General features: G+C 30.7%; 4 protein-coding genes across 7 annotated transcripts; 1 reads left to right on the top strand and 3 right to left on the bottom strand.

Annotated features, from left to right (window-relative positions):
• The first annotated feature begins 99 nt into the window (after positions 1 to 99).
• LOC107424091 (DNA-directed RNA polymerase III subunit rpc4) lies at positions 100 to 2,861 on the top strand. 4 transcript variants are annotated; one of them, XM_060818778.1, is made up of 11 exons: positions 130 to 310; positions 803 to 891; positions 977 to 1,032; positions 1,127 to 1,187; positions 1,301 to 1,340; positions 1,445 to 1,561; positions 1,646 to 1,698; positions 1,801 to 1,861; positions 2,054 to 2,145; positions 2,221 to 2,457; positions 2,690 to 2,861. In XM_060818778.1, exons 2-11 carry the CDS (start codon positions 847 to 849, stop codon positions 2,837 to 2,839), a joined length of 912 nt encoding a protein of 303 aa, XP_060674761.1. In that variant the 5' UTR covers positions 130 to 310; positions 803 to 846; the 3' UTR covers positions 2,840 to 2,861. The 4 variants fall into 4 exon arrangements, with proteins under 4 accessions (XP_060674760.1, XP_048335744.1, XP_060674761.1 ...); XM_060818777.1 differs by having other exon boundaries at positions 100 to 310; positions 820 to 891; positions 2,054 to 2,457; XM_048479787.2 differs by having other exon boundaries at positions 113 to 310; positions 2,054 to 2,457.
• Positions 2,862 to 3,104: 243 nt separating this feature from the next.
• LOC107424090 (cytochrome P450 CYP72A616) lies at positions 3,105 to 5,274 on the bottom strand. Its single transcript, XM_025076781.3, has 5 exons — positions 4,868 to 5,274; positions 4,534 to 4,754; positions 4,149 to 4,393; positions 3,653 to 4,046; positions 3,105 to 3,539 (listed from the first exon to the last, which is right to left on the bottom strand). The coding sequence occupies exons 1-5, from the start codon at positions 5,142 to 5,144 to the stop codon at positions 3,114 to 3,116; spliced, it is 1,563 nt and encodes a 520-aa protein (XP_024932549.3). The 5' UTR covers positions 5,145 to 5,274; the 3' UTR covers positions 3,105 to 3,113.
• Positions 5,275 to 11,895: 6,621 nt separating this feature from the next.
• Positions 11,896 to 13,922, bottom strand: LOC112492469 (transcription factor MYB1). Its single transcript, XM_048478684.2, has 3 exons — positions 13,494 to 13,922; positions 13,203 to 13,332; positions 11,896 to 12,850 (listed from the first exon to the last, which is right to left on the bottom strand). The coding sequence occupies exons 1-3, from the start codon at positions 13,627 to 13,629 to the stop codon at positions 12,178 to 12,180; spliced, it is 939 nt and encodes a 312-aa protein (XP_048334641.2). The 5' UTR covers positions 13,630 to 13,922; the 3' UTR covers positions 11,896 to 12,177.
• Positions 13,923 to 24,223: 10,301 nt separating this feature from the next.
• Positions 24,224 to 26,879, bottom strand: LOC112492470 (transcription factor MYB1-like). Its single transcript, XM_048478738.2, has 3 exons — positions 26,585 to 26,879; positions 25,689 to 25,818; positions 24,224 to 25,033 (listed from the first exon to the last, which is right to left on the bottom strand). The coding sequence occupies exons 1-3, from the start codon at positions 26,715 to 26,717 to the stop codon at positions 24,361 to 24,363; spliced, it is 936 nt and encodes a 311-aa protein (XP_048334695.2). The 5' UTR covers positions 26,718 to 26,879; the 3' UTR covers positions 24,224 to 24,360.
• Between the last annotated feature and the right edge of the window lie 481 nt (positions 26,880 to 27,360).

The raw sequence follows: 27,360 nt of genomic DNA, 5'->3' as shown, positions 1-27,360 counted from the left end.
AAAGAGGCCACATGGGGAGGAGTGAAGCGGCATACGTGGAACGTTTAGGTCGTGTTTGATAGGGAGGTAGATACTACAATAACACTACAAAAGAAAAGAGGTTGTCTTGTAAACAACATAATACACTACTTTGTAGTAGCGCCTCTCTTTCAGCTCTATACATAGTTTAGTTTATATAACTAGTAAGTAAAGCCTCCTTCTCCTCAGCTCTTTCTTATTTTTAAGCGTCACCGTCTTCTTCACAGTACAAGTTTCTTTCTTTCCGGTCATTGGTGGAATCGGATTGATTGAAGCGTTTGGATTGTCAGTGGTATTATTCTCTTTGCATTCTTATTCGTTTCCCTTATAATCCATTACAGATTCTGCGTTTTCCATTGCTGAGTTTCTGTTTATTGGATACACGTCTAATACTTGTCTGCTATTTTCAGTGATGTCAATCTGTTAGAGCGAAAATATATATATATATATATATATATATATAGATTAGTTGTTTGGGGCTCATTCCAAATAGCAATAACAAGTTAGATTTTGATTTTAGACTTGGTTCTCAGCTGTTGTAAAATGAAGGAACTTTCTTTGACTTTTCTTGCCTAGGTATTAATACATTGAGGCTTATTCTGTTCATCATCATGCTTAAAGGAATCCTGAAGAACAAACTTAAAATTAACATGCCCTGAGTAATTTATCTGTCTGATTTATTAGTTTTGCAGTGTCCAGTCTATCAACTTCCAATCTATTGCTTTCAATCCTAGACTTATGGATTAACTAATTCTTCATTTTTATTTTTATTTTTTTTAAAAAGAAAAAAAGAAAAAAAAGAAAAAAAAAAGAGGTCATTCATTTCTTATGGATCCAGTATCTTTCAACAGCGACAGCGATGCTCCCAAAAAGGTTTGATTTTTAGCCTTCGTTTATGTAGTGATCGATGAAGGGATTCTGCTTATGTTTTCTGACAATTTACTTTGATTTACTGCAGAGGAAATTCAAACCAAAACCTCCTCCGCGCCGGGTACCAAAGCCTGAAGTTAAAGCGTAACCATCTCATTAGCTTAAAATGTCCAAACATACAAAATCTGATAACTTAAGTTCCATATTATATGCTGTCATTCTTAATCTCTTTTTGCAGTGAAGTGGTCGAGGATGTTGATGATGCTAAACAGGCTAGAGATTTGTTGAAACGCTTTAATGTATGATCGGTTGCTTTTATTATTTTGGAAGGGAACAAAAAAATTGTTCTTTTGCTTCCTGATTCTCCTGTTTGATTGATGTATGTATCTATTGTTTTTCGCATCGTTCATAGGAAGGTTTAATGAGGACTAAGCCTAAAGTTGAAAAGAAAGGTAACAACTTTTCTTACTTACCATGATCTTTGAAAAGTATAAATCATAATTATTTAATTATTTTATTTTATTTATTTTTTATTTTTAAAAAAAAAAATTTACAGTGGCAGCTACACAGATTGCATTTGGTTATGGAGGTGCATCAGCTACCCTAAAATCATATGGTGTTCCTCGGGGTGCTAATGATAACAGATTGCAAGGTTCAGCTTCAGCCTCTAATGGTATGCTATCACTGAAGCAGTTTTCCTGAAAAGCTGATAATCAGATTTTTCCAGTGCATCTCACTTGAAATGGACTTTTTACAGGTAGTACGTTTCCCTTGGGCACGAGAGAGGAGAAAGAATATCGAGAGCCATGGGTAAGTTAAATTTCACTCCGCATATGGTTTTTGGTCCCCTGTTCTGAATCTTCTCCATTATTTGTGTATTCATTTAGTTGGCTCTTTTGGATGCTACTGCAGGATTATTACAGTTATTATCCTGTAACCCTTCCTCACAGAAAGCCATATTCTGGAAATCCAGGTATGTCTAAGGTAGAAATTGAGGGTGTATGTAGAATAAAACCACAATTCATACTTTAGGAGACCTGCATTCATTTCAAAAGAATAACAGATGCACCCTTGAGAATAAGTATTCATATTTTACATTTTCCAGAAAAGTGACAAGATTTTATTATGAGAACATATTGTATGTAACTTTTTGCAACACTTGTAGAACTTCTTAATGCGGAAGAATTTTGGGCTGACTCAGAAATCATAACTTACAATGAAAGTTCAACAAAAGTGGCAGAAGAACTTGATCTAATGGTTTGTATCTTGACAATTATAGATCAAATATTAAATGTTTATTCCTCTAATATACTTTTAAGTGTTTGTTGGCAGGAGGAGATTCCAGAAACAAGCATGTTCTTTGTTCAGTTACCACCAACCATACCTTCAATAAAACAATCCAATATTGCAGATAGCAAAGAGGCAACAGAAAGCTCACAGCCACCTGGGAGTGCGAGTAACAAACAAAAGTCACGGGCTTTGGGCGAGTTACCAGAAGGTTTCATGGGTAAAATGCTTGTATATAGGAGTGGGGCTATCAAGCTGAAGCTTGGAGATACCCTTTACGACGTGAGTACATTAAGTTGCCAATATGAAGTTCTTTCTACTGACATTCATTTTTCATAGTATATTGGATATTATTGTCAATATCACTTCGCTAGAACTGGAAGCTTATTTTTCAGAATCAGTTGCTGTAAACTACCATATTTCTCATTATAAAATCTGTCGATTTTTACTATAAAGTAAAATATGAATTCTTGTTCTCAAAAGATGTATCTTTATTCTTTTGAAATGGATGCAGGTCTCCTCAGGTATGGATTGTGGTTTTGCCCAGGATGTTGTTGCTATTAACAATGCAGAGAAGCATTGTTGCATTATCGGAGAGCTCAACAAGCGTATAATTTTGACACCAGATGTAGACTCCATTTTAAGTAGAATGGCTGATTTATGATAGTCAATCCAATTTTGATTTATAGATGGTTCAAACATATATATTTTCTCTGCGGATCTATAGGGACATTAAATTACGTTAAACCACATCCATGAAAATCAGAGATGAAAGTTTAGAAGTTTCAGTGGAAAGACAAATAATAACATTCTTTCATATTGCAAAATTGTGAAATTTTTAATTTAACATGACACAAGCAGAAGTTCGATGTGGGCTTTGAGTTCCCCTTTATTTCATGTACAGAATTATATATTGATCATGAACATTAGCTTGCAGCTTATGGTTTGCATAGTATGATTTGCGCTCCATGCTGTGGTTGAAGAGTCATGACAGTGTAAGGAGCATGAGTGTACGAAGGTGAGAGCTTGAATGAGAAACGTTGTAGTATCATAGCCATCGCAACTTTGGCTTCTATGATGGAAAAGTTTTGGCCAATACAGGTCCTTGGGCCCCACCCAAATGGGAAAAATGCTAGTTGGTCCTTACATGCCTTTGAAACCCCTTGAGAGAATCTCTCTGGTTTGAACACTTCTGCATCATCACCCCAGAGCTCAGAATCATGATGAATGAGCAGTGTAGGCAAAGTAAGATCAACTCCAGCAGGAACATTGATATTCCCTACTTTGCTGTCCTTGTAAGCATGTAGATATTGAGCAATCACTGGTGGATAAAGCCTTAGGACTTCATTAAGTATCATTGTTACCTGCAGGAACATTTTACATCATGTATTAGGTGAAAGCAGTTTTAGGATTTGTCAGCAAAATTCCGATTTGTAGCTCTTTGAACCTATGACAGTATGTTAAGAAGAATACTCACAATCTTTAGGTGACTAATAGATTCAAAATTAGGCTCCCTATTTCCACAAATTTGTAGGACTTCTTCCCTTGCCTTTTCTTGCCAACTTGGATGCATAGCTAAGACAATGATGATCCATGTTAACCAGCTTGCGGTTGTTTCTTGGCCAGCAAGGTAGAACTGCTTGCATTCCTCTATCACCTCTTCAAGTGTCATCTCATTGCTTTTTTTGTTACACTCATTTTCTGGTAAACTCTCTTGGTTATTAGATTGTAGCAGAAGGCCTAGCAAGTCATCCGCCTTCGATTGTTCAGTTCTCATCGCGTTCCATTTATTCTGGGTTATGTTTCTTAGCATAGATGTGATCTCCTTGTCCAACTTCTTTCTCCTCCGATTCTTTTTGGTTGGAAGGAACCTATATAAGAAAGTTGGTCAGAAACCACTGCTAGATTGATTCTACTTTTTGTTAAAATGATATAATTCTGTGAAGGGCTGAAGATTGTTAGTCCAAATGTACCTGAAACCAGGAATGTATATGGTCTTCATGGCTTCGACTACTAGCAATATCAGTTCTTTCTGAAGCTCAAAGATCTTCTTCCCTTCTTCATAGTCGCTTCCAAATGCTGCCCTTGAAATAACGTCTGCAGTAAGTTTTTGGAATTCCGGCCACATATCCACCTCACAAGTTCCTTGAAGGCTAACCATTCTCTCCCATTTTTCCATCATTTTACCACAACTGATCGTAAACACTGGTACCATTTCCTAGAAGAGAGATCCAAAATTCAGAAACAAAACATATTAGTAGAACATTTTATGTACTTTTATCGGGAGTACTTTTCTGACGAATGAGTTGGTCCAGTTGATATTTGCCTAAAAGCATGAGAAGATATCAGAATCCGAACCTTGAGTCTCTCTAGGTGGAATGCAGGATTTATGATCCTTCTATGTCTCGCCCAGTTGTCACCTTGTAGAGTCGTTAGCCCTCTGGTCAGGATGGTAATGAGAGGGCTTAGAGGTGGCTTGTGAAAGTGACTTTGCTTGTTGGACAGAACTTCTTTGATCATCTCCGGCTCCATGATGATCAACTTTGGAGTTGTCCCAAACCAGCAAATTGAAAGCTTTCCTGTTAAAAAGAAACTGCATAATGTACGTTTACATACATAATATATAAATTCATCGAGCATATATGTAACAAGAAATTGCAGTGACCATTTGGGGGTAGTGTATAGTTGGTACCATATTTCTGGAAATTATTCATGGTAAATGGGTCAACACGTGGAATAATTTGGTGGGCTAGACTCAGAGGTTTGGACCATGCTTCACTTATCAGCCTTATATACTCTTTCATGTCACCGACCAGTGGCTTGTAAGGAGTGCCTCTAATTCCTTGTCGTTTTAAGTTCCTCTCTAGCCATTTGGGTTTCCACCAAATGGAGTAGGAAACTTTAGCAACTCCACAGATTAGCAGAACCAGTAGAGATATTGGAAGGATATTTAGTACATAGACTTCCATACTTGGAGCAAATTTTTCGTGTTTCTTCTTTTGTTTGGTTGCTCAGAAAATTTGAACCATGGGTAATTATAGGGAGCTCAGATACTTTATCTGCGATAGAAATTTGACTTTTGAGTTTCTAGTCAACTGTTCTGATCATTGAATGGAATAATATGTATAAATAATAGTTTCTTAATGTCGTATGACTTTTGACCAATTTACTTGGAGAAAAAGTTATATGGTGTTGTGTGCGTCGTTTCATCTGGTAGGGTCCGGAGGACACCTGGGAGGTGCTGATACGTCATCTGTTTCGTTCAGAGTTGCTTCCATCTGCTGATTGATATTGTTTGCTTCATTGTAAAATACATTATTGGTTTTATTTTATTTTATTTTTAATACAGAATTTGCGTAAGGATCAAGGTTTGTTTTAAGCCTTTTAAAAAACGAAAAAGTTGTAAAAAGAAGATGAAGCTGGCTACTCCACCACGGAATTGTTACATACAATATTTTATTAAACATTTAGCCCAATAAATAAATAAGCTTGGGGTGGAGGGCACGCCATTCTTCGAATCAAAAGTTTGAATGTGGAATTTTTGGATGCATCTCATAAAAAAATAATAATAATAATAATAATAATAATAAATAGATAAATAGAAAAGGGTATATACCAACTTTATATTATATATATATATATATATATTATTTTAATTCCCAGAAATGTTGTCGTAATGATATACTACACCTATTAACAATTTTAGCTCATGAATTAATTATAAAAAAGAGAAGGATGTCTCTGAAATGCATTGCTTCCATATTTATTTATCTCTGATATGCATTGCTTCCATATTTATTTAAACTTTTGAGGATGAAAATATAGTTTTATTGAGCACTCAAATAATCCTATAAATTAAAAGAAATGGCCCACTTTTCTTTAAAAATCAAGGTATTAAGGTTGGATAGAAGCACGGCCCAGGATACCACTAAAACTTATTGGCCACCTCTTACCAGATTCTGGGCCTTAGCCCATAAAATATTGTCAAACCCTGTTCAAAGTGTCTATTTCCTGGACGCCAAGGCCGAAGCAAGGCCGAATAACCCAGCATCAAGAAAGCACAAAATCGATGAAGGAGGGAAATAATTATAAAATTGAATAGCACAGAAATATCAATATCAATAGAATAATAAAATGGAAAAACCAATATGAGTTCAGGAAATTATAATGAGATGGAGTAAAATTCCCATCGAGGGACTGGTTGTCAAAAATATGTAATTTGCTCGGTGGTTTAATTTAATTCATTTTTCTTTCTAGGTCCCAAATCTGTGTAGTTTTACTCAAAACTACAAAAAAAGGCTTCTAATTTTACTCTCTTTTCGAGTTATATAGACAGGTGGATTCCAAGGGGGTATTCCTTAATTTGGTTTTGGCATTATTTGTCCGTGAGGAACATTATTCCAAGGGGGTATTCCAAGGTGGCATCAAGATTTGGCATTATTCCAAGGGCATATTCCAAGGCGGCATTAATGTTTGGTTTTTGTTGGTAACGAGAAAATATCAATTTTACTGTATAAATATATATTAAAATTAATATTTTCATTCAAAAAGTATTAATTTTGAATGTAATCTCCATATATATATATATATATTTTTTTTTTTTTTTTTTTTTTGGGGTAAAATACGGTTAGTGATTAACGGTGGATAGAGGAGTGGCTATTCACAAAACATGTTTTCACATCCTGACAAGTAAGAGCCACCTGGTGAGCAGAAGATTAAGACATCAATTTTAATTGAAAAAATAGCGGTTCCAAAGGTATGACCACATGGGGCGTTTTTGTGCTCTCCTAGTCTCCAGCAAACATTAAATTTAAATTGGCAGAAAAAGTATTTTTTTTTAATTTTTAATTTTTGTTTTTTTACCTTGAAATAAATTAGCAGAAAGGTTGTGATAATATAATAATTCCAGTGAAAAATGTAGAGTGGCGAAATGAAAAGATAGCTAGAGGCCCTTGTCACCGGCATTTTTGCTGTTACCTACTACACTAGCTCCATTATTTAGTTATCCTTTTAATTAATTAATGAGATTTTATTTTATTTTTTCAGTTTGTCATTGTTTTTATTTATCCATTTCCAATGGAATATGAAAAATTCATTGGTTTTACAATTTTTGAAGATAGATATATTATTCTGACTAATGTAAGTATGTGTATATATATATATATATATATATTGTTTTTACATCCATATGAAAGTTTTTAAATTCAAGTTCAAATGGATTAAAAAAAAATTAAAAAAAAAAAACTGAAGCTCATTTGAATTTTGACAAATTATTAATTAGGATTGACGATTTCATTTCGCAGATAAATTGAGAACCTTTCACCGAGAAGAAGCTATCTGTGCAAAATTAGAATATGCATTATACAGGGGCACATGGGGCGGTGAAAGATAGATACGTTAATTGCCAATAATTTTGTTCTAGATTTGGAATGGTAGTATTGTTCCCTGGGATTACTTTATTATTTCAAATGGCAAATAATGTGGGAAACGACCACTGAAGCGTGAATTATGACCTAAGTTAATAAATCTCTAAAACCAACAAGGGTCGAAATCATTGATTGCCGTAAGGTTCAACAGCGATGACTTTAATTGTCAATGTCAATCGGAATTGATATATACTAATCAACCCTTTTCAATTTAATCATATTAATTTAATATTATACTAATATTTAACCTCTTTCAATTAATATTATACTCTATACAAAAATTAATATTATACTTAATTACAAAAACTGATGGATCTATGCCCCATTGTTTTGTGTTATCTCTCTGACTTGCGGTCATATCTTCCACCGCTTAATTTCCCATAATTACTAGATGCAATTAGAAAATAAATATACCAATGATTATTGTCATTTCTATATCTTTCTTTTACTATTATATATATATATATGTATATTTTGTTTTTATTTTATATTCCATGTAAATATAAAGATTCTAGGTTTCTTCTATTTAATTTATTTGTTCTTCTTTTCTTTCATTTCTTTTCGTTAGATAGCGGTTTCTTAATTGTTGTATATATATGTATATTTTTTTCCATCCCTTTTCAAACGCGAAAGGTTTTCTGATTAAGAAAGAAAAGAAAAGAAAAGAAAGGCCATGTGATTTTTTTACCTCTTATTATAAAAGCAATTTTTTAAAAAGGTGATGTGGTATGTTAAACCTCGCATAGGGTTGAAAGGGTGGGTTACAATATATATTAATCAAACAGAATAGACAAATTTTTCTGACCAAAAAGATTAGACAATTCCTTCGTCCTACTATATATGCTTTAGTCTGATACTTAATATAAAATATATTAATCAAAAAGTCTAGAGCACATGATATAAGAAGTCAAAAGTACATACGTGTTTGGTTATTTTTTTTTTTTTAATTTTTTTATCATTTTGAAACAACTCTTCTAGATGTTTTCAATCAACGACATGATAAATATAGAAAAGCAACATATTAATTAAAGCAATTGCATTTAAAAAGTATTTAATAACTTTAAATGAAAATTTATTGCCATAAAATTTGACCATTACAAAAATAAATATAATTATATAAAATTATATATTTTTTTAAAAGTTATGTTACGATTTAGAATGTAGCACAAGGATAAATATAAATATAATTTTGATGATAAATGAATGTTGTTTTGAAAATTTTCAAATTATTTAAATTGAATAAATTCTTAAAAAACAAAATAAAATAATAAATTACATTCAAGAAAATAATGATTATTTTTCTACCACATGAATCACGTGTGATCCTTCAACTGGAACAAAATTTAAGTGGTTTGACACACAATTGGATGAAAATTTTTTACCTAGAGTGGGGCCTACACATAGTACCTACATATGGACCCTACCTTTTTGTGAGAGGACGGCTCCAAAAAATAAAAAATTGCTACGGTTGGACCCCGCATGTATATGTATGGGTTTGCAATTCTATCGGAAGCGGTGCCCCATTTTATATGGGGAAGATAAGATAGCGGTGCTGAGCAGCGCTGAAAATTTGCTCAACTGCCCCTAACCCTCAGATCTCGGTACCCAATGTCACTGGCGTTGTGTGGGCCCAGAAGAAATAAAGCAGGCGTTGTACATAACCTTTTTGTTTTTTTTTTTTAAAATTTTATAATTAAATAAAATAAAATATGCCCACTTGATCTCAGATGGCAAAAGAATTCTTGATGATTCTACCAACCAATCATTCATGCGGGAGTAAATCGATAGTATGACGATAGATGCATCCGATTTCGAATCTACACCTTTGACGTTCTTGTGGAGGGACGTCACGTGGATGGGGCCCAATAGCTATTACTGTCTGAAGATACGTGGCCATCTCATTATTAAGCATCAGATCATGTTTTTTATTTTTCTTTTGGTAAAAAAACATTTTTCTTCTATTTGTTTATTTATTATTATTATTATTATTATTTTTCGCTGAAGCATCATGTTTCGTTGATTTAGCATTTAATTTGTCACATCCTTCTGTCCAAAAATGTTCTGAATAAAATATATTAATATATACTGTTCGAATAGCTAGAGAAAAAATCTCTTTAGTAGTTCAAATAAAGCAAATATTTAAAAAAATATCATTATAATAGATATTCAGAATCGCCCCCCAAAAAAAAAAAGGAGGATTCTAGACACTCATGTATAGATTTGGTTCATTTCCCGAATTTAAAATTATAAATGTCAATATATATACGGTTCGACTAGCTAGAGACAATCTCTTTAAAAGTTCAGAGAAATTAAATATTTAACAATATTATTGTAATAGTTATTCTAAATGGCTAAAAAAAATATTTCTTGATACGGAGAGATTTGGTTCTTTTGCTGAAATTTAATATTATAAATGTCAATATATCAACCCTCGTGGCCTCCATTTATTTATTTATTTTCTAATTGAAACCCTAATGGTGGTGGTTGTAATTTGTCTTAGCTGCGAGTCTGTTGGAAACTTGGAACAAAATTTATAATATAGCTGGGGTGGATGAAAAGAAAATCTTATATATAAAATACTTGTTCTTTATTGACTAGATGTCCATAATTACTCTGCCGAACAATATTTTTCTTTGAAATATAATTAATTAAGAAGATTAATTTATATGAAAATGATACACACCTTCTTGTTTTAGAAGTAAACGAAAATTGACAAGTGATGGTTTCACCGGAATTATTTAGTTTTCATATTTGATATTGTTCCGGCAAATTAAAACAAAATTTGTATATAATGCATGCACTATAAGTACCGATTTCCTAAAACAGAATTCTTACATAATGAATATTTGAATGGTATATAAGAGATCACTTGCGAATAGGAAGCGGATTTAATTTGATAGAATGTTAAATCGCTCTTTGCAATTTATTGGAAAGAAAAATGCTATTTGTCCCGATACATTATCACTGGGCTTTGCATACTGATAGTGATAGGGCAATTTAGTAAGTTACTGCTGGAAAATTCACTTTCCCAAGTTAAATTCTTAATTAAAAAAAAATACAACCAATTAATAATTACTAAATCAATATGAATTTTATCAGTGAGAAATCAAAACTCTATTAAAAAAATCTAAAAATTAAAGAAAAGAAAAGAAAGTAAGGTAATTTAGTTTTATTATTTGTGTATTTCAAAACAAAATACGAAGAGATGATATGATATAATATTGAAAACTAATAATATATATTTATAATATTTCATATTTTCATGAAAACATGCAGGAATTTTTAATTCATATTTTTCTTTGGGTCCAAAATCTTAGAACACATATAATCTATTTATCTACGCACATATATAAAAATTAATACCACCTGAAGTGCTAATTAACGAAATTGCATGTGCATACTCACGAACTAGTTAATTTAAATTAAAAGATATTTGATAATGTGAAGTCAATTTGAAAGTATAAATAAAGTAAAAGTTGATATATAATGCCAAAATGAATGAAGCAGGGCAGTCCACCTCCCCGGCTTAGCGAAGTCAATGTATACGTTTACGACGATGTCCATATATGTATGAATATGGAAATTTCTGACAAGTAAACCTATTTTGTCAGATTTTCCATCTTAGTATAATGAGAATTGCGTTAGACTGGCTTTTCAATAAGTGAAAAGGTCCACAGTCGCACATCAACACAGAAATCCTCCCCTTTTTTTTTTTTTTTTTCTTTTTTGGGCTGAAAACATGATCAACACTAAAGCCATTAATTTCAATCGTTCTCGTACGAAGTATCCTATCAAACTGCAATTAATTAAGATGTCTCCTTTGTCTCCTTACTAGCGGAAGAGAGAATCCAATATTATAATTCTACCTAAGATTAATCTTTATTTCTAGGCTTGGAGAATTTTAATTTTTATTAATTGTTTGACATATTAAAAATTGTTAAAATATGTTTTAAAAAAGAAGGATTTAATTCAGTGGGTATGCTAAGGCTAATAGGTGAACACCCGTAAAGCAATTTTCTCATTCTTTGCTCTCTACCACGTTGCTAAACGTGAAAGGGTGTTTAGCACTCAGCAGCAAAATGAGGGTCTCATTGCAGACACTCACTCTTTATAGATCTAAAAGAATAATTTAATTATTTCTTTTTTGACCAGTTGACCTTGTATTTAAAAAATTGTTTCCGATTAAAAAAATAAAACTGAATGAAACTAAAGTACTATACATATAGACATTCTTAATCCTTATTAAAATTATTCCAAATGCATGCATATATAATCCATATTCTTATGAAATTAATTGTACGAAGAAAATAAATATATATATATATATATATAGGGGTTAATGCTTATTGGGTTTTACACTGTTAACTGCTGAAACATTTATTGCTATCGATCACAACCATAGTTTTTTTACCGCACACTGGCTACAATTATATATATATATATATATATGGGGTAACTTTAATCAGTAGTCTCTGCAGCAAGCCATTCTCCTTCAGCATCCCAGAAGCGAAGTAAAGGAAATGAAACTATTACCCCCGCTATAGATCGACCTTGAACACTATCTTTTTTAACACTACTAGTAATACTCCCAACTCGGCGTCAGAAAATCCTCAGAAAACATTAAAGCTTGGTCGTCTCCCAAGGAAGTAGACAAAACTCTATTATTGCGATATTTGTCATTATAATCAAATAAATCCGAGTTTAAAAGGTTGGAAAGGAAAAGTTCCTCAGTGGAATTGAAATTCATGATGAAATCCGTGGACGAAGAAAAGGCCTCTTGACTGGTAGTAGTAGTAGTAGTGGAAAATGAGGATGGTGATAAGCCATTCAATGTATTAGCCTCCAATAGTACTGGATAGCATTCAGACAGATGATGAGCGTCCAGTGAGGAGGGTGAAGTGTGTTTGTCTGGATCGAAATGATCAACATTGTGGGCCAGACAAGGTGAAGGGTCATTGCTGACAACAACTTTGGTGCATTTGATTGCTTTGGTCCGAACCACGTGCGTGGCCATTCCGGATGGTGCTGATGGCAACGAAGAAGAATGGTTGTTGCTGTTGTTGTTGTTATTGGTGATGTTTGACGTTGACATTTCCGAAATAGAGTTCGTTTCCACACTTGTGCTCTTGCGCATGTAACCACCAGGGCTAATTTGGCGGTCCTGAATTTTTTTGCCTAAATTGGTGTTCCAGTAGTTTTTTATTTCATTGTCTGTTCGCCCTGGAAGCCTCCCGGCTATTAGAGACCACCTGAACAATAATATTATTATTTTAAAATTTAATTATACCAAAAATAATGTGTACTACATACAAGGAATTAAACAAACACACAACATCAACAACAATAATAATAAATAATAAATAGAAGAAACATAGGTATATGTAATTACCAATAATGTTAAGCTTGTCAAAAAATATTTATTAAATTTATTTATCAAATATTATAATTGATGATATATAAACATTTAATTAATTAATTTAATTATTTAAAAATTTAAATTATATAAAATATATTAATTAATAATATTTTAATATATATTATTTGATAAATAAAATTCATCAACATATTTAATAGCCGTAGTGTAATTATATATGTACATGCCTGTTCCCCAAAAGCTTGTGAAGCCTGATGATAAGTTCTTCTTCGTCCGGTGAAATGTTACCTCTCTTAATGTCAGGTCTCAGATAGTTCAACCAGCGTAGTCTACAGCTTTTCCCACATCTATTCAAACCTGCATATGTTTTGAATTAAAACCATTTATATATATGTGGTTTTTCATGGATTGATAATAAAACACACATATATATAAATATATATATATATATATATATATATATATAAGTTTTTCCACTATATATATATATATAAAATAAATATATATGCTAGATATACCTGCTTTTTTGGGAAGGTTTCTCCAGTGGCCTTCACCGTGAATTTTTACGTATTCAGAGAGGATTTTGTCTTCATGAGCAGTCCAAGCTCCTTTGTTAAAGGCACCCTCCTTTGAGGAACAAGGGTTTCTACCCATTTCGCAGTGCTACTGGCGCTAGTGATATGATTGCCCAAACTTAATTTCCTCTAGTGCGTTTCTCTATTGTCTCTGGGTCTGTGGAATTGCAGTACTGATTTGTTGATTGCTTTATTCTGATTTAGCTATTTCTCGTAAGGTGTGAGAGCGCAACTGCGAGCTCTAATTAACACTGTAGGTCGGCTAGTTTGTGAGTCGAATTGCTTGCTAGTTTTGATTTGGTTAATTTCCTCCGTGCTCGGTGTACTCGTACTTATAGCTGCATTTACAAACTTACATGTTTTATGCCTTCGGCAAAATGAAAATAAATTTGTTTTTACCCATTATACGTGTATTGGTCCAGGTGTCCACTCTTTTGTCCTCTCATTATTTTTATACATGTATATTTTTTTATTATATTAATTAAGGGTTGAGGGATTAATCAACCATAATTTTGCCCCTACTCAGTTTTTTTTTTTTTTTCCCCGTACAAAATTATTAAGCAAAAGTTATTGGTGTTTTTAGTTTCACAAACAAATCATTCTTGAAGTGGGAAACTTTCAACTTTATTTGATTCTAATGTCCTGTATTGCTTTAATTTCTTCAAATTATCGGATATATATATATATATATATAAACTATAATGATAAAGTAAAAGTGACTTATTAAGAATTATAAATTGGTTTAATAACTCTATCCTCAACATTTTCCATCCTTTTCCTTTCTTTTCTTTTTTTTTTTTTCCCTTCTATTTGATAAATTGGAAAAAAGAATTTCATCACCATATCTTAAACTTAAATTTTCTGTCCAAATTAAAATAAAAAGTGTGGTAACAATTAGTCATATATTCGAGTGAGACATGCATTAAATAATATATTATTTAAGAAATATCTTCTTTCATATCAACTTACCATTTCTAATTTGATTATAGGTGCATCACTAGAAGGAATTAATTTACTCAAACAAATTCCCATCCTTTCGTGTCGTCTTGGGGTTTGACTTAGAATCTTTTTGTTTCTATTATAATTGTAAAAATAAAATGAAAAGGCAATGTTAAACCCATCGATAGTAATCATGAATCTATCTTTTAACTTAATTTAGTTCTATCTTCGTCTCTTTTTTATTTATTTAACTATTTTGGGACGTCATTATGTTCGTTTCTGGTAGCGACTTTAATTTGATATGTGAAGTTTCATAATCAGCCAACATTAATTGTTAAAGAAAAAAAAAAATGATAACTCATCTTACACTGCTTTAACTTTTGTAAAAAATAATTATCCAATTTGATATCAGAATTATAGATAGATTTTAATCAGATCAATATTTGAATCTGAATTTAAAAATATAATTTTAATTATTTTAGCATCTAAGAGTACACACGTAAACAAAGTGTGAAACAAAAATATTAAAAAAATTATGACTTACCTCTCTAATTCAACTCTAATTAATAATTGCTACTTTTTATTCCGGGAATGACTCGAACTAACTTTCTCAATCTTGAAAGTTTGTTGCAGGCAGCTGCCCCCCACCCTCCAATCTCTCTCTCTCCGTGTCTTCTTTTTTGTTTTTTGGGTAAATCTCTGTGTCTCTTCATATATATAATTACACGAACACAGAAATAATATATATATATATATATATAAAGAAACGAAAAGAAAAGTGGAAATCATAACTTTGCGACAGAGACAAGTGGTACCATTACCACATAAAGAATATGTTTGGTTTCATGTCACTGACTTAACTTTCCAACACTTTCCAACTAAGCACTCATTTGGACGGCCAATATTAATCGCATACTAATTATTAAGTTTAATCCCCCTCCCTAATTTACCCAAAAAAAAAAAATATATATATATATATATACTTTTTTTGACAGTACGTAATTACCATGTATACTTCAGTGTTTAATTTATTGGCCTTCCAAATTAGCAAAAATTTTCACAGACAAATTAAATCAAATTTAAATTATCATACATCTAAAAGTAAAAGTAAGAAAGAAACTAGAGAGTGATTTAATAAGCAAATAGATAATTGAACACGGTTCATTTTTTTCCTTAAAAAAAAAAAAAAAAAGGTAAAACTTGAGGACAGGCTTTATATTTATATTTCTTTTTACTATTACTAGTTTCTACAACTTTTTGAAGGTTATTTTCTTGCGTTTGAAAAAGAAAAAGAAAAAAGGATAAAATATGAGGCTCAGTAGATATATAGATTCGCAGCAAGTACAGATAAAACTATACATGCATGTATCCCATTGTTTGGTAATTTCAAAGTGATCAAAGGAAGGCATGATGTTTTTCTTTTCGGGCTGCATTGAATCTGAATCTCTCACCATTGGAGAGGTGGCCACTGCTACTATAAGCTGTCCCCTCGCGGACAAAGAAGACAGTAAATAGAATTTAGAATCAACATATAGGGAAGCACACCAATTCCAAGCCACAATGTTAACGTTTAATTTTGGTCACCTGATTTCTAATTATATATATATATATATATGTATGTATATTTATATAATTGTGGGCTGAAACTTTTTTTTTTTTTTAACTTTTTTATAACGCAGTGCTTTTTTTTTTTTTTTTTTTTGGATAAAAAAGTTAGTGCTTGTTGTGTTGACACCTTGTTACCCCCATTAATTTTTCATTTAATATTTATCATATATACAATTTTGTACAGAAACATCCAATATTAAGACCAAAATATAAATTAAGAAAAGTAAAAATAATAATGAAATAAAATTTAACTTGTTATATTACGTGCAAATCGATTATTACAGTATAGGGAAATTAATATTTGGTTGATTGAAGTGGGTTTGTCACGACTTCCACAAGAAATGTACTAGATGGATCAAACGATGTTTTTCCTTTTACAAAAATGGCATTCCCTTCCTTGCATGTACTTGCTAACAAGCTACATACATATATAGACAAAAAGAATATATTGATAATTAATACATTAATTGCTTGTAACTGGAATTTTCTTTTACTTTGATCAATTCATTGAAAAATAATCTTGGTATATTTACACCCAGAAGGTTGTGGGTTTGAAAACAGTATAAGGTCGTAATAATAAAGAAAATGTGATTGAAAATATTCAAAGTAGGATAGTCACAAGGACACCTCTGATTATATTTCCTTTCAATATCTTTATCAAAAGCTTGAATATTTCTTCACCTAAGATTTCTTCTTGGAGGAAAACTATACCTAAATATACATGGTCCTATATATATGATAGCTGTTGTTTAGTCAAAGCGCGTGCCAGCTACGTCCATTATCTTATTTTAATGAGTGAATTTTGATATAAATTTCTTCAAAAAAAAAAATAATAATAATAAATAAAATGACATAAATGCCACTAATTGCACACTGTAGACTATATACAACCCATGAGGGGGTCTACGATATATTAATTACTCACCAGCCAAATGGATGTATATGTTGCGTGCAATTTATAAAAATGGATATATTGTCAGAATCCTTTTCAGAATTCTCGATTGGAATGCCAAAATGATTCTAAATAGGAAAATTTTCCATTAGAAATTCCATTAGAAACACATTCCTAAATGTATCCATCTTATTCATTTCCCTTATTACAAACTTTTCACAAAATTACAGCACTTTAAAATATATAACGACAATGCAATTAAATAAATGAATAAATAAATAAATAAAATAGTATCCTACGTTCATAATTAACATCAAAGCATATTAAGATTGTTCGAATTATAAATATTACAGATACTTGAGAAAGATAATAATAATAGAAAATAACAATGAGATGAAGAAAATGAGAACTGCATAGTACAGAAATGTCAACGGACAAGTTACCTAGCACGTAGAGTTGATCTGCCACCTACCTGAATTGAGGGCGACAGATTTATAAAAAAATAAAATAAAATAATGAGATTCTAATCTTCTAATAAGTAATATCTAATATTAATAATATATATAATAATAATTAAATAAAAAAATTAATAATAGAATAATATTGATAATAATAATAATAATTAAGAAAATAAAATAAATATTTAGAAAGCGATTTTTTTTTCAAAATCCTCACTCATTCACTTAATTTAAAAAATTTCATAGTTTAAAATTATTTTCACAAAACCATTTTATCCACAAATATTTAAATATTATTGTAGAAAATAAAATAAAATGAAGCAAAATATTATTTGAATAAATATCCAAAAATATTCCTTTCAATAATTAAGTAAAAATAAAATGAAAATAATATAATAAATATTATACTTGAAACAAACTAAATAAATTAATAAATGATTAATTAAACAATTAAACCCATAAATTAAATAAATCCATTAAAAACATTTAAAAGCATGTAAAATATTAGATGTATATATGATGCACTACACTGTATAGTGAATAATGCTAGTTGATATTTAATGCCCAAACATCACCTGAAAATAGAAAAGAAGAAAATAACTAGTAATCAATCAGTCACCTTAATGTTTTATAGATGCTAGTTCTAATAACCTACTATCCTACAGCTAAGGAGATGATGATGAATACTTACATTGTAAAACATCTTATCACCCTTCCAATCTTAGTTTCCATAGGATGGCTAAATATACCTGCACATTGAAATCATTTTACCTCGATTGTTGGTCATTTTAGCTTGATTCTTGCTCGAGAACAACGTATTGTGAGTATAGTATTTTATTTCGGCTTGTGGGTGTTTTATTTGATTGTTGAAATTATAGTTTGACATTTGGTGCTTTAATGGTTGTTTTCTTATCAAAATGTTTCATTTTTTCATTTACTTTAGTAATTTAGTTCCTTTTTACTTATTTCTAGTGGGTTAGTTTCAAATATTTGGTGTGGGTGGTGTAGTACTTAACAGTGTGGGTTGACAGGCTTTTGAATCTGCTGTGGGTAGCAACTGTTTTTAAGGCGATGGTGGTTAAAATCTTGTGTACGTCACGGCAGTGAGGATCTAAATCCGGTGTAGGTCGTGGCTTGGTTTTAGCTTCAACTTGTGAGTGGCAGTTTGATTCAAAATTTGGGCAGTAGGTGGTGGCTTTTACTGGGTTTTTTGAAAATTTAAGTTTAATTACTTGTAAGTATTAAATACTTTTAGTTTTCTAATTTTTAGTTTTTTAATTTACTGTTTTGTGAAATTTGTTTCTTAATTTGAATATGAATATGTGATGCATGAGTTTGTATATATAGTAGATGAATGTGATATAGTTTTTATTTATATATATAAATGATAATAATTAGCATTAATATTTTTTTATTTGTCCTGCAGAAATTTTAAATATATGTAAGATAATTGGTTGGAGCAATTTCTAGCCCACCTAAAAAATTATTGGAAGAACAAAATTAATATGTTATTAATAATTTCTCATATTAGTTTCTAGTTTCATATGTTAAACATATACTTACACATTTTAATTAGTCGTCATGTTATAATTAGTTAGAATATTATTAATTTAATAGAATTACTTATTTGCAGATATTACTTATAATTTCATTAATTATTGTTGATTTTAATTATAAACTTATTAATTAGTAATAATAATTGTCATATATGAATCATTGTCATATACAAAATTAGAATATTTAAACCACCTACGTTGGATCTTTTGTATATATGCCAACCAATGAGATCAAATTGTTTACTGTATAAAATGGAAATTTGGGGATATTTCCTAGCTAGCCAGCTAACCCAATTATTAAAAGAATGTGAAATTGATTCGATGGCCATCACTTCTCTGTTCATTTTGCGGTAGGTAATTAATGTGAAATTGAAAAAGACAATGTCTACCTCTCCCCATAAAAGCATCCACACCATTATCAACTTCTTAAAATTGGCGTTCATATCTTGCGCAAGAAAAAACAAAAAAAGAAAAAAAGAAAAAGTGGTGTTCAAAAACTCAATTTCGTTAAAACAGTTCACAAACAGACCAAAATTCAACATGAAATAATGAATTAACTAAGTGTATACCAAATGATGAGTTAAATATACTTGCATGAGACCTGAGCAGGTGCTTAAAGGTTTCTTGTATTTCGATATTTTATTATCATGTCAAAAAAACTGTATTGAATGATATTCCTAAAACTCCTTTTGATCTCTCATCATCCGAAACAACTCAAATCTCCTCTGTATGCCCTCGTTGGGCCTTCTGGTGCTTTTTGAATGCAGTGTTTCTTACCCAAAAAAATAAAAATAAAAAATAAAAAATGTAACTATAGGGTTTGGGCCAGGAAGCCATTAGGTCCCCATTCTTCTATCTCTGTTTTCTCTGAAAAAGTGGTCAATCTCACAATATTTTAAAAATAATATTTTTTTGCTTGATTTTATTTTATTTATTTGTTAATGCTTTTAAATGAGTTCGTTTTGCATCATATCTGAATCCTCTATTTGTTATTTTTCTATCTTTGTCCATATTTATTTTCTCAACGCTAGAAATAAATATTCACAAGTGTTTTAATTAAATTTAATTATCTTTTAGGAAAATTGTGTTGAGAAAACAGTTACATATTATTTATTGAATTGGCAAATCATTGATAAATAAAATAAGAAAAAAAAAAAAAACATAGACAATCTTAATTTATATCATTAATAGATAGGGATGAAGAGAGTAAAAAGGAGACAGAATTTCGTGATTAGTAGGGGCATAATAAAAAGAAAGTTGGTTGCCCTTTTAAAAGTCAAAACAATCTGTAAAAATAATCCTTCACGTGCTTTTTGTTCTCTTGGTATTGGACCCATCACGTGCTTTTATATTTTAAAGCTGAAAGTCACTTCTTTGGGCCTACAGTTTATGGTTTTAGCAATGGAGTCGAGCCTCTTTGCTTTGCTTTAATTTCTTAGTTCTCGTCATGGGACCCAGATGTAACTCAATGGGAATTCTCCAAATTAATTAAAAGACAAATAAAAACTATACAAAAATTTTTTGAATTGACAAACAACTGTTCCACATCCTCAAGGTGACGTATCCGCCACTAATCCCACAAAATTAAATTTGCGCAAAATTAGGTGAAAAAAAGAAAATGATAAAGAAAGAATGAAGGATTTGAATGTGTCAATAAATATTCAATTACAGATGCTGAGGAACAACATGAAGAAATCCCCTTAACCGATACTTTATTTCAGCGTATAATTAAAAGCACAAATATTCGTTTTACTTTTTCCTTACAAACCATCCCATATCTATGACCAGCAGGGACAAATTTGTCACTCGTTATATATGATCATTGTACATTCATATATGTTCCTTACATAGTTATTATATATTCGTCCGAGAATAAAAGGGCAATCATGTTTGCCAGTAGTATAGGTATATAAGTAAGAAAGCATATTAATTTCTCCGCAAAATTTCAGACTCAGGATTCAGAATTAATAAATAAATAAATAAAACAGAATTGGAAACTTTGATGTTTTTATAATTTATATAAAAACATACTCACATCTCAAATGCTAAATTGCCATCTCAATTAATAATTTAATTTTAAAAATCCTAATTAAAAAATTGACAACTTAGACACTTATTATTTAGTAAGCTTCCAACCAATTAAAATTCTATATATGCTATTATATGCGAGAATATTTATTGATTATACAGGGGCAAGTAGTCCAAGTAGTCCAAGTTGTCCAGTGAAATAGCTATCAATTGGTATCTCGCTGACACTCGCACCAAATTAATATACGCTTTTGCAAAGAAAATATATATATATTTAGGGTACTGATGATGATCAACTTTTGATATATTGTTTTGGAGTTTGCTAGGGTTTGGGAAAAGAACGACCAGACATAAAAGTGACGGGGGAATAATGGTCCCAAAAATAATTTGCAGAGAATCAGAGACACATATCATTGTTTGCGGACAGAGAGCTAGGATAAGTACTTGGGAAAATGGGGTCCAAATTAGAAGTAGCTATTAGAGTATTCATACTTCAATGGTCCTTAACGTGGAGACAGATAGCAGCGTTCTCTAGAACGTTTCATTTTTTGAATTTTCAATTCTCAACTTCCATTCTTTTGCCGTTGAAAGTTGGATATGGCATTCGGACCTGCAGGTGCTATCATCCTTAATTTATTTATTTTTTATGCATGCATGTCATGAACTTTCAATTGGTCACCAAAAATTTTCATGTACTTTCATATTTATAGGACTTAGTAGGTATTTTGTTTTCAATAATTGTATTAATAATTAAAGCACAACAAATATATCTAGTTTTCATATATTTTATACATGCTTTGTTATTGAGTTATGTCAATAAAGTGATGCAATTGAATACCCAAATTTTTGATACCAAAATCGCGATTGAATAAATTACGTGTTAACAAATTAATGAGGTCTACATGTAAAAGAGAGACGACAATTTCAAACTTTAGTAAACAAAATAATTTAAGTCGTTCTAGTATTTTTTTTTTTTTTTTTACTTAAACAAGTCGTTCTAGTATTAGCGACAATATTATATAAAAAAATATATGTATTAGTATAATTTCTCTAGAATAGAATATATCGAGTCGTGAGCTGAATTCCGACCACTTTATATGACAATTGAATATTCACCGTTTAATTTGATTGGAACTTTAGAATTCCATACAATTTTTTACTAACTCTGCGAATTATTATTACATTGTTTCATTGCCTGCTGTATGGTTCCAAATCCAATTAATATTTTATGGAAGCTTTTCTGAGGTCCTGATTGATACTCGTTTTGGGAAGTGAAAAGCAACGTTCCATTTTTTAAAGTGTTTAAATAATTCTTATAAAGTGATTCAGGACTTTATGAATACTTCTAATTAAAACCGGTGAAGAATAATACTTCAGTAAATGCTTTTTAAAAGCAAAAGAAAAAGTAGCAAAATTAAAAGCCCTGTTTGATATATATGTATATCTTTTTTACTCTGCCATTCTTGGCTTCTTAGACTAGTCCATTTAGCAAATTAAATTAAGCGAAGCTTCTATTCTTACTTAGGATCCCTTTCTTTTGATTGTCTCTTGTCTTATTTTATGGTATACTCGCGCCCTACGCTATCGGCAATTTCCTTGGCCTAACAGTACTTGTATAATATGATGTATTATGGGGTAAAAATTTTTGTACATGGTATTCTAGGAGTAAAATTGGCAAAGTCATAGGTGGGCGATTGAAAATATGGAATAATGGTAAACTTCTTGTATGTATTTTTTTTTTTATAATCTATTTTTAACATTGAGCTAAATAGTTTGTAGCCTAACTTGAGCAGTGTAGCCGAATAGAAAAATATATAAACATACATATTGAGTTATGCATTTGTTGGTATATAGTTGGGATTATTATCCAAAACAAATGGAATATGATTGGGATTTTTGTCCAAATTTTGCCATAATCATTCTTGCCGGATTAATGATAAAATCCAAAAAAGCAATTATTCTTTTTATTTATTCTACTTATGCGTTAATATTTTTAAATAAAGTAGCATAATATCATTGGAAATTTTACCTAAACTTTTGAATATTTGATGACTTATGTTAATTTAACAACTGATGTTAAAATTGAACCCTTCTTTATTTTGGTTTTCATTGAGTTCCAAAAAACGGGTTCGTTTGCAATAAATGGTTGTAATTATACATAGAATTATGACTTCAATTTAATATTTCTACAATAAATCAAAACATTTTTTTGTTTTTAATCTCTCTTCTTCTTCATTTGGGTTTCACATAATCACTAAAAAAGAAATTGGCAACACGGGTAGTTACAATTAGCAGTTCATATTTTTAGTCATTTTATATATTAATAGATATTTTTAGCCCAAAAAAAAAAAAGAAAGAAAGAAAAAAAAAAAAGCAAATCCAAGAATAAAAATCTAATTGATTGATGGAACAACTTGGTTTCTTTCTGTTTTTTTCAGACCTACGAACCTTGATACGATAAAATACATGTTGGAGTTTGTACCATAGTATTGATGTGAAAGTTTAGTTGACCAAGTGAAAATACAAATCTCTGTTTTACCCAAAAAAAAAAAAAAAATTCACATAACTAGTTTCCTAATATATTAAATTTATCTATAGACCCTATTAACCAATTTTTATTTTTTAAAACAAATTTGACAAAATTAGACCATAAACACTTGTTAAAATAAAATAAAAAATAATAAAATTATTTTCAATAAAAATTTTTGGGACCATTTTTTAATTGAGTTATATTAATTGTGTATAAATAATTTCATAAAATTTATCTATTAAAAATATATAATAAGACTAAAATAACAAAAAATAAATGGTATTGTGTTACTTTTAAAAATTTAAATGGTAAAGTGAAAAAGATGCAACAATTCAAGTGAACAAAGTGTATTTAACTTATTTTAAATTGTTAACGGCATACTTGAGAAAAATTTTAAAAATTTACATGAAAAAAAAAAAAACTGGTAACATTTTGTCAATTTAAAATGGAATACAATTAATTAAAGATTAATCAATTATTCTGCCGATACCACGTAACAGACGACAAATATTCTAATATATACCAAAGCGTGAAAGAAATCTAACGAAGGACTTTTTTGTCGTGTTCTTGTAATGCTGTCGGAGATGGCTCCCATTGGATTTCGTCAATAAAAATAAATAAATAAATAAAAAGGAAAAAAAAAAAAAAAAACAAAAACAAAAAACAACAACAACAACCACATACAGTGCAATCATCAAAGCCAGCTAGTACATTGCAAATTAATTCGCAGCGAACACAGATTATTGAATGAAACGCTGGTTTAAATTTAATAATTAAAATTAATTTTCAACTAATTAAATTAATCCAGTAAATTGAGAAACGGTGAAAACGCATTGCTGTCCGACGTCCCAATTTCATTTGCTTCAAAAGTGTCGCCCCAAATTTCAGACCTTATAAGTGTTTCGTCCATCAAGCAGTGATCTGAATCAAACATTGTTTCGTCAACTGAAAAATCAAAACAACCGTCCACAAAGTCATTATTACGATATTTAACATCATCATAATTATTCTTGCTCTCCTTGGCTTCACACAACTCCGACTTCAGCTCTAAATCCGAAAACAGAAGGTCGTTAATGTCGAAATCATTTAGGAAGTCTGATGAATTGGAATTGTCAACTCCCAAAGAAGATGGAGTTCCACTGGCCGAACCCAGGACTATATTTTTATCAACCATCTGATCATCATCAGCATCAGCCAGTAACCTTGGCATGACAACCTTTTTGCACCGAAATGCTTTTGTATGAATCACGTGGTGCTGCTGAGATTCTGTTAACTTTTCGGGATTCAACTCCTCAGGACCATTAGATTTCGAGGAGTTCTTCATGGTTGCTATCTTTTTCAAATTACCATGTTGTTTAGAGGAATCTTGAACCTTTTTTGCCTGAAATAATTTCCTGCTTAAATTTGTGTTCCAATAGTTCTTGATTTCGTTGTCCGTACGTCCCGGTAATCTCCCAGCGATCAACGACCATCTACATCCACCAAATTTTAGTGCGTCAATAATACATATATGTACGAATTCTCTAGTCAACGGACTTTATATTTGAATTGGATTAGTAACTACCACATTATTTAATGGTTAAGAATTTGCAAAATAAACATTTCTAATTTAACTAAATTATTAATTCCCTGATAAAACCTTATTCTATATTTATATATAAAAATTACATCAGAATTTTCATAATAGAAAACAATGAAAATCTCCAAACAATAAAGGTTGTTGGTCTTTATAAAAGAATGACTGATCTATGTATAGTAGTAATAGTATTTATGTGGCACACTGCAAAATTTCGAAGGTTGAAGCTTCAAAGTGCTCATCAAAAAGAGACTAAATGAGAATCTGTATATTACAGTACGGATGGTTTTGACGTTTTGTTTTTGTTTTCAGTCTTGTCAACTTGCTGCACCAACAATCATAATACCGAAACTGGATGGGTGTTTCCTATCTCCTACCTCGGTATGACATAAAAAAAAAAAAAAAAAAAGTGATCGACTTTTAATCAATATAACTTTTTAGACAATAGAAAAGCAAATGCTTTTACAACCCATGACTTACTTGTATATATACAGATGATAAAGAAATTTAATATATAAATTAAGATATGAAAAAAGTATATATAATTTTACCTGTTACCAAGTAGCTTATGCAGTCTGACAATGAGGTCTTCTTCTTCAGCGGAAATATTACCTCTTTTAATATCGGGCCGAAGATAATTCAACCATCGTAGTCTGCAACTCTTCCCGCACCGTTTCAATCCTGCAATATTGGAATGCAATGCAAGTAAATAAATAAGTTTTTAATTTTTTTTATGGGAATTAAGATTATATAAAATTTTTTAAAAAAAGAAAAGCTATAATCAACACCACATTAATTATATATTATATTTTTATTTGCAGAAGTTCAATGCAAGAATGAGTTGGCTCGGAATATGCAGGTTTGGCGTCTATGGTTGACGCCGGGTTCGGGACAAGTTAAAATTAATGTTGTTGGAGCACTATCTGACGCTAGTGAAGTAGTAGGAATTGGAGTTGCAATTCGTGATGATAAAGGTAATTTAATAGCTGGAAGCCTCCACGCAGTCCTTTAACGATGGAGTTAATGGCAATTCAAGAAGCTTTTGCTTTTTGTTGGCAAGTTGGCGTCAATGGAGGAGAGATAGTGAGCGATTCTCAAACGGCAGTATCTGTCATTAATAGTTCTGATTTATTTTTAGGTTTCAATTACTTTTTACAATTAGTTAAGAATATTAAGTTGTTGTTTAATTCTTCAACTAGCTAGTTTTTGGTGTTCCTTTGCTCCTAGAGAAGCTAGTGTGGTTGCCATGCTCTTTCTTTAAATTCGTTTCAATCTTGCCTGGATAAAACGAAAGTTAGAGCTACTGATATTTTAGCTAGTTTCTTCTTAACAAATTTTCTTTTATCTCAAAAAAAGATTGTGTATATATATATATATATATACACACACATATATATATATGGTTGACAAATAATATAATTTATATATATATATAAAAGATACGAACCGGCTTTTTGAGGAAGATCTCTCCATTTGCCTTCGCCGTGGGTTTGAATGTAGTTAACAAGGATATCATCTTCATTGGCAGACCAAGCTCCCCTGTTCAAGCCTTGTTTGGCACAGCATGGTCTTCTTCCCATATCTCTCACTGACTCTGATATTAAAAATTTCGAGCTATTTCGGTCGTCTTCTTCTTCTCCCACTTGATTGGGTTTGCTGTTTTAAAAACTCGGTACATCCAAGGTACAATAGTATATATTATGGTATCTACGGTGGAATCATGGAACAAACAAATATGGTTCCAATCGATTAATTAATTGATGGTCCATCCTTATATTTTAATCTATGCCTTTCGTCGTTTTGATAAAAGGCTGTCAAGGGACCCATATGTGCAACTTACATAACTTCAATTATATAAGGTGGAGCATTAATGTCCTTGCACTGCAATATCCGTATAATTTTTAGCCCTCGTTTAAGTAAAGTTTATTTTTTTGGTTTTCTATTATTATTATTTTTAAGCGCAAACCAAATTTATATTACTAAAGTATGATATTTAATAAATAAATAAATAAATAAAAACCAAACATAAAAGTTACCCATAAGAAAAAATTATGTTGGGTAATGCCGGCATGAGAAATTTTTTTTCAGAAATAATAATAATAATAATAAATTTTCATATATTATACATGTGAAAATCCAAGTAAATTAACCAAAAAAGAATTCTATGTTGCATAAATTAATATTTGTGGACTTGGCATAATCAATTACTCACTTACAGGGTCT

Source organism: Ziziphus jujuba, chromosome 7 (assembly GCF_031755915.1).
Source record: "Ziziphus jujuba cultivar Dongzao chromosome 7, ASM3175591v1".
Classification (NCBI taxonomy): domain Eukaryota; kingdom Viridiplantae; phylum Streptophyta; class Magnoliopsida; order Rosales; family Rhamnaceae; genus Ziziphus; species Ziziphus jujuba.
This window is presented reverse-complemented; position numbering and strand designations above follow the sequence as displayed.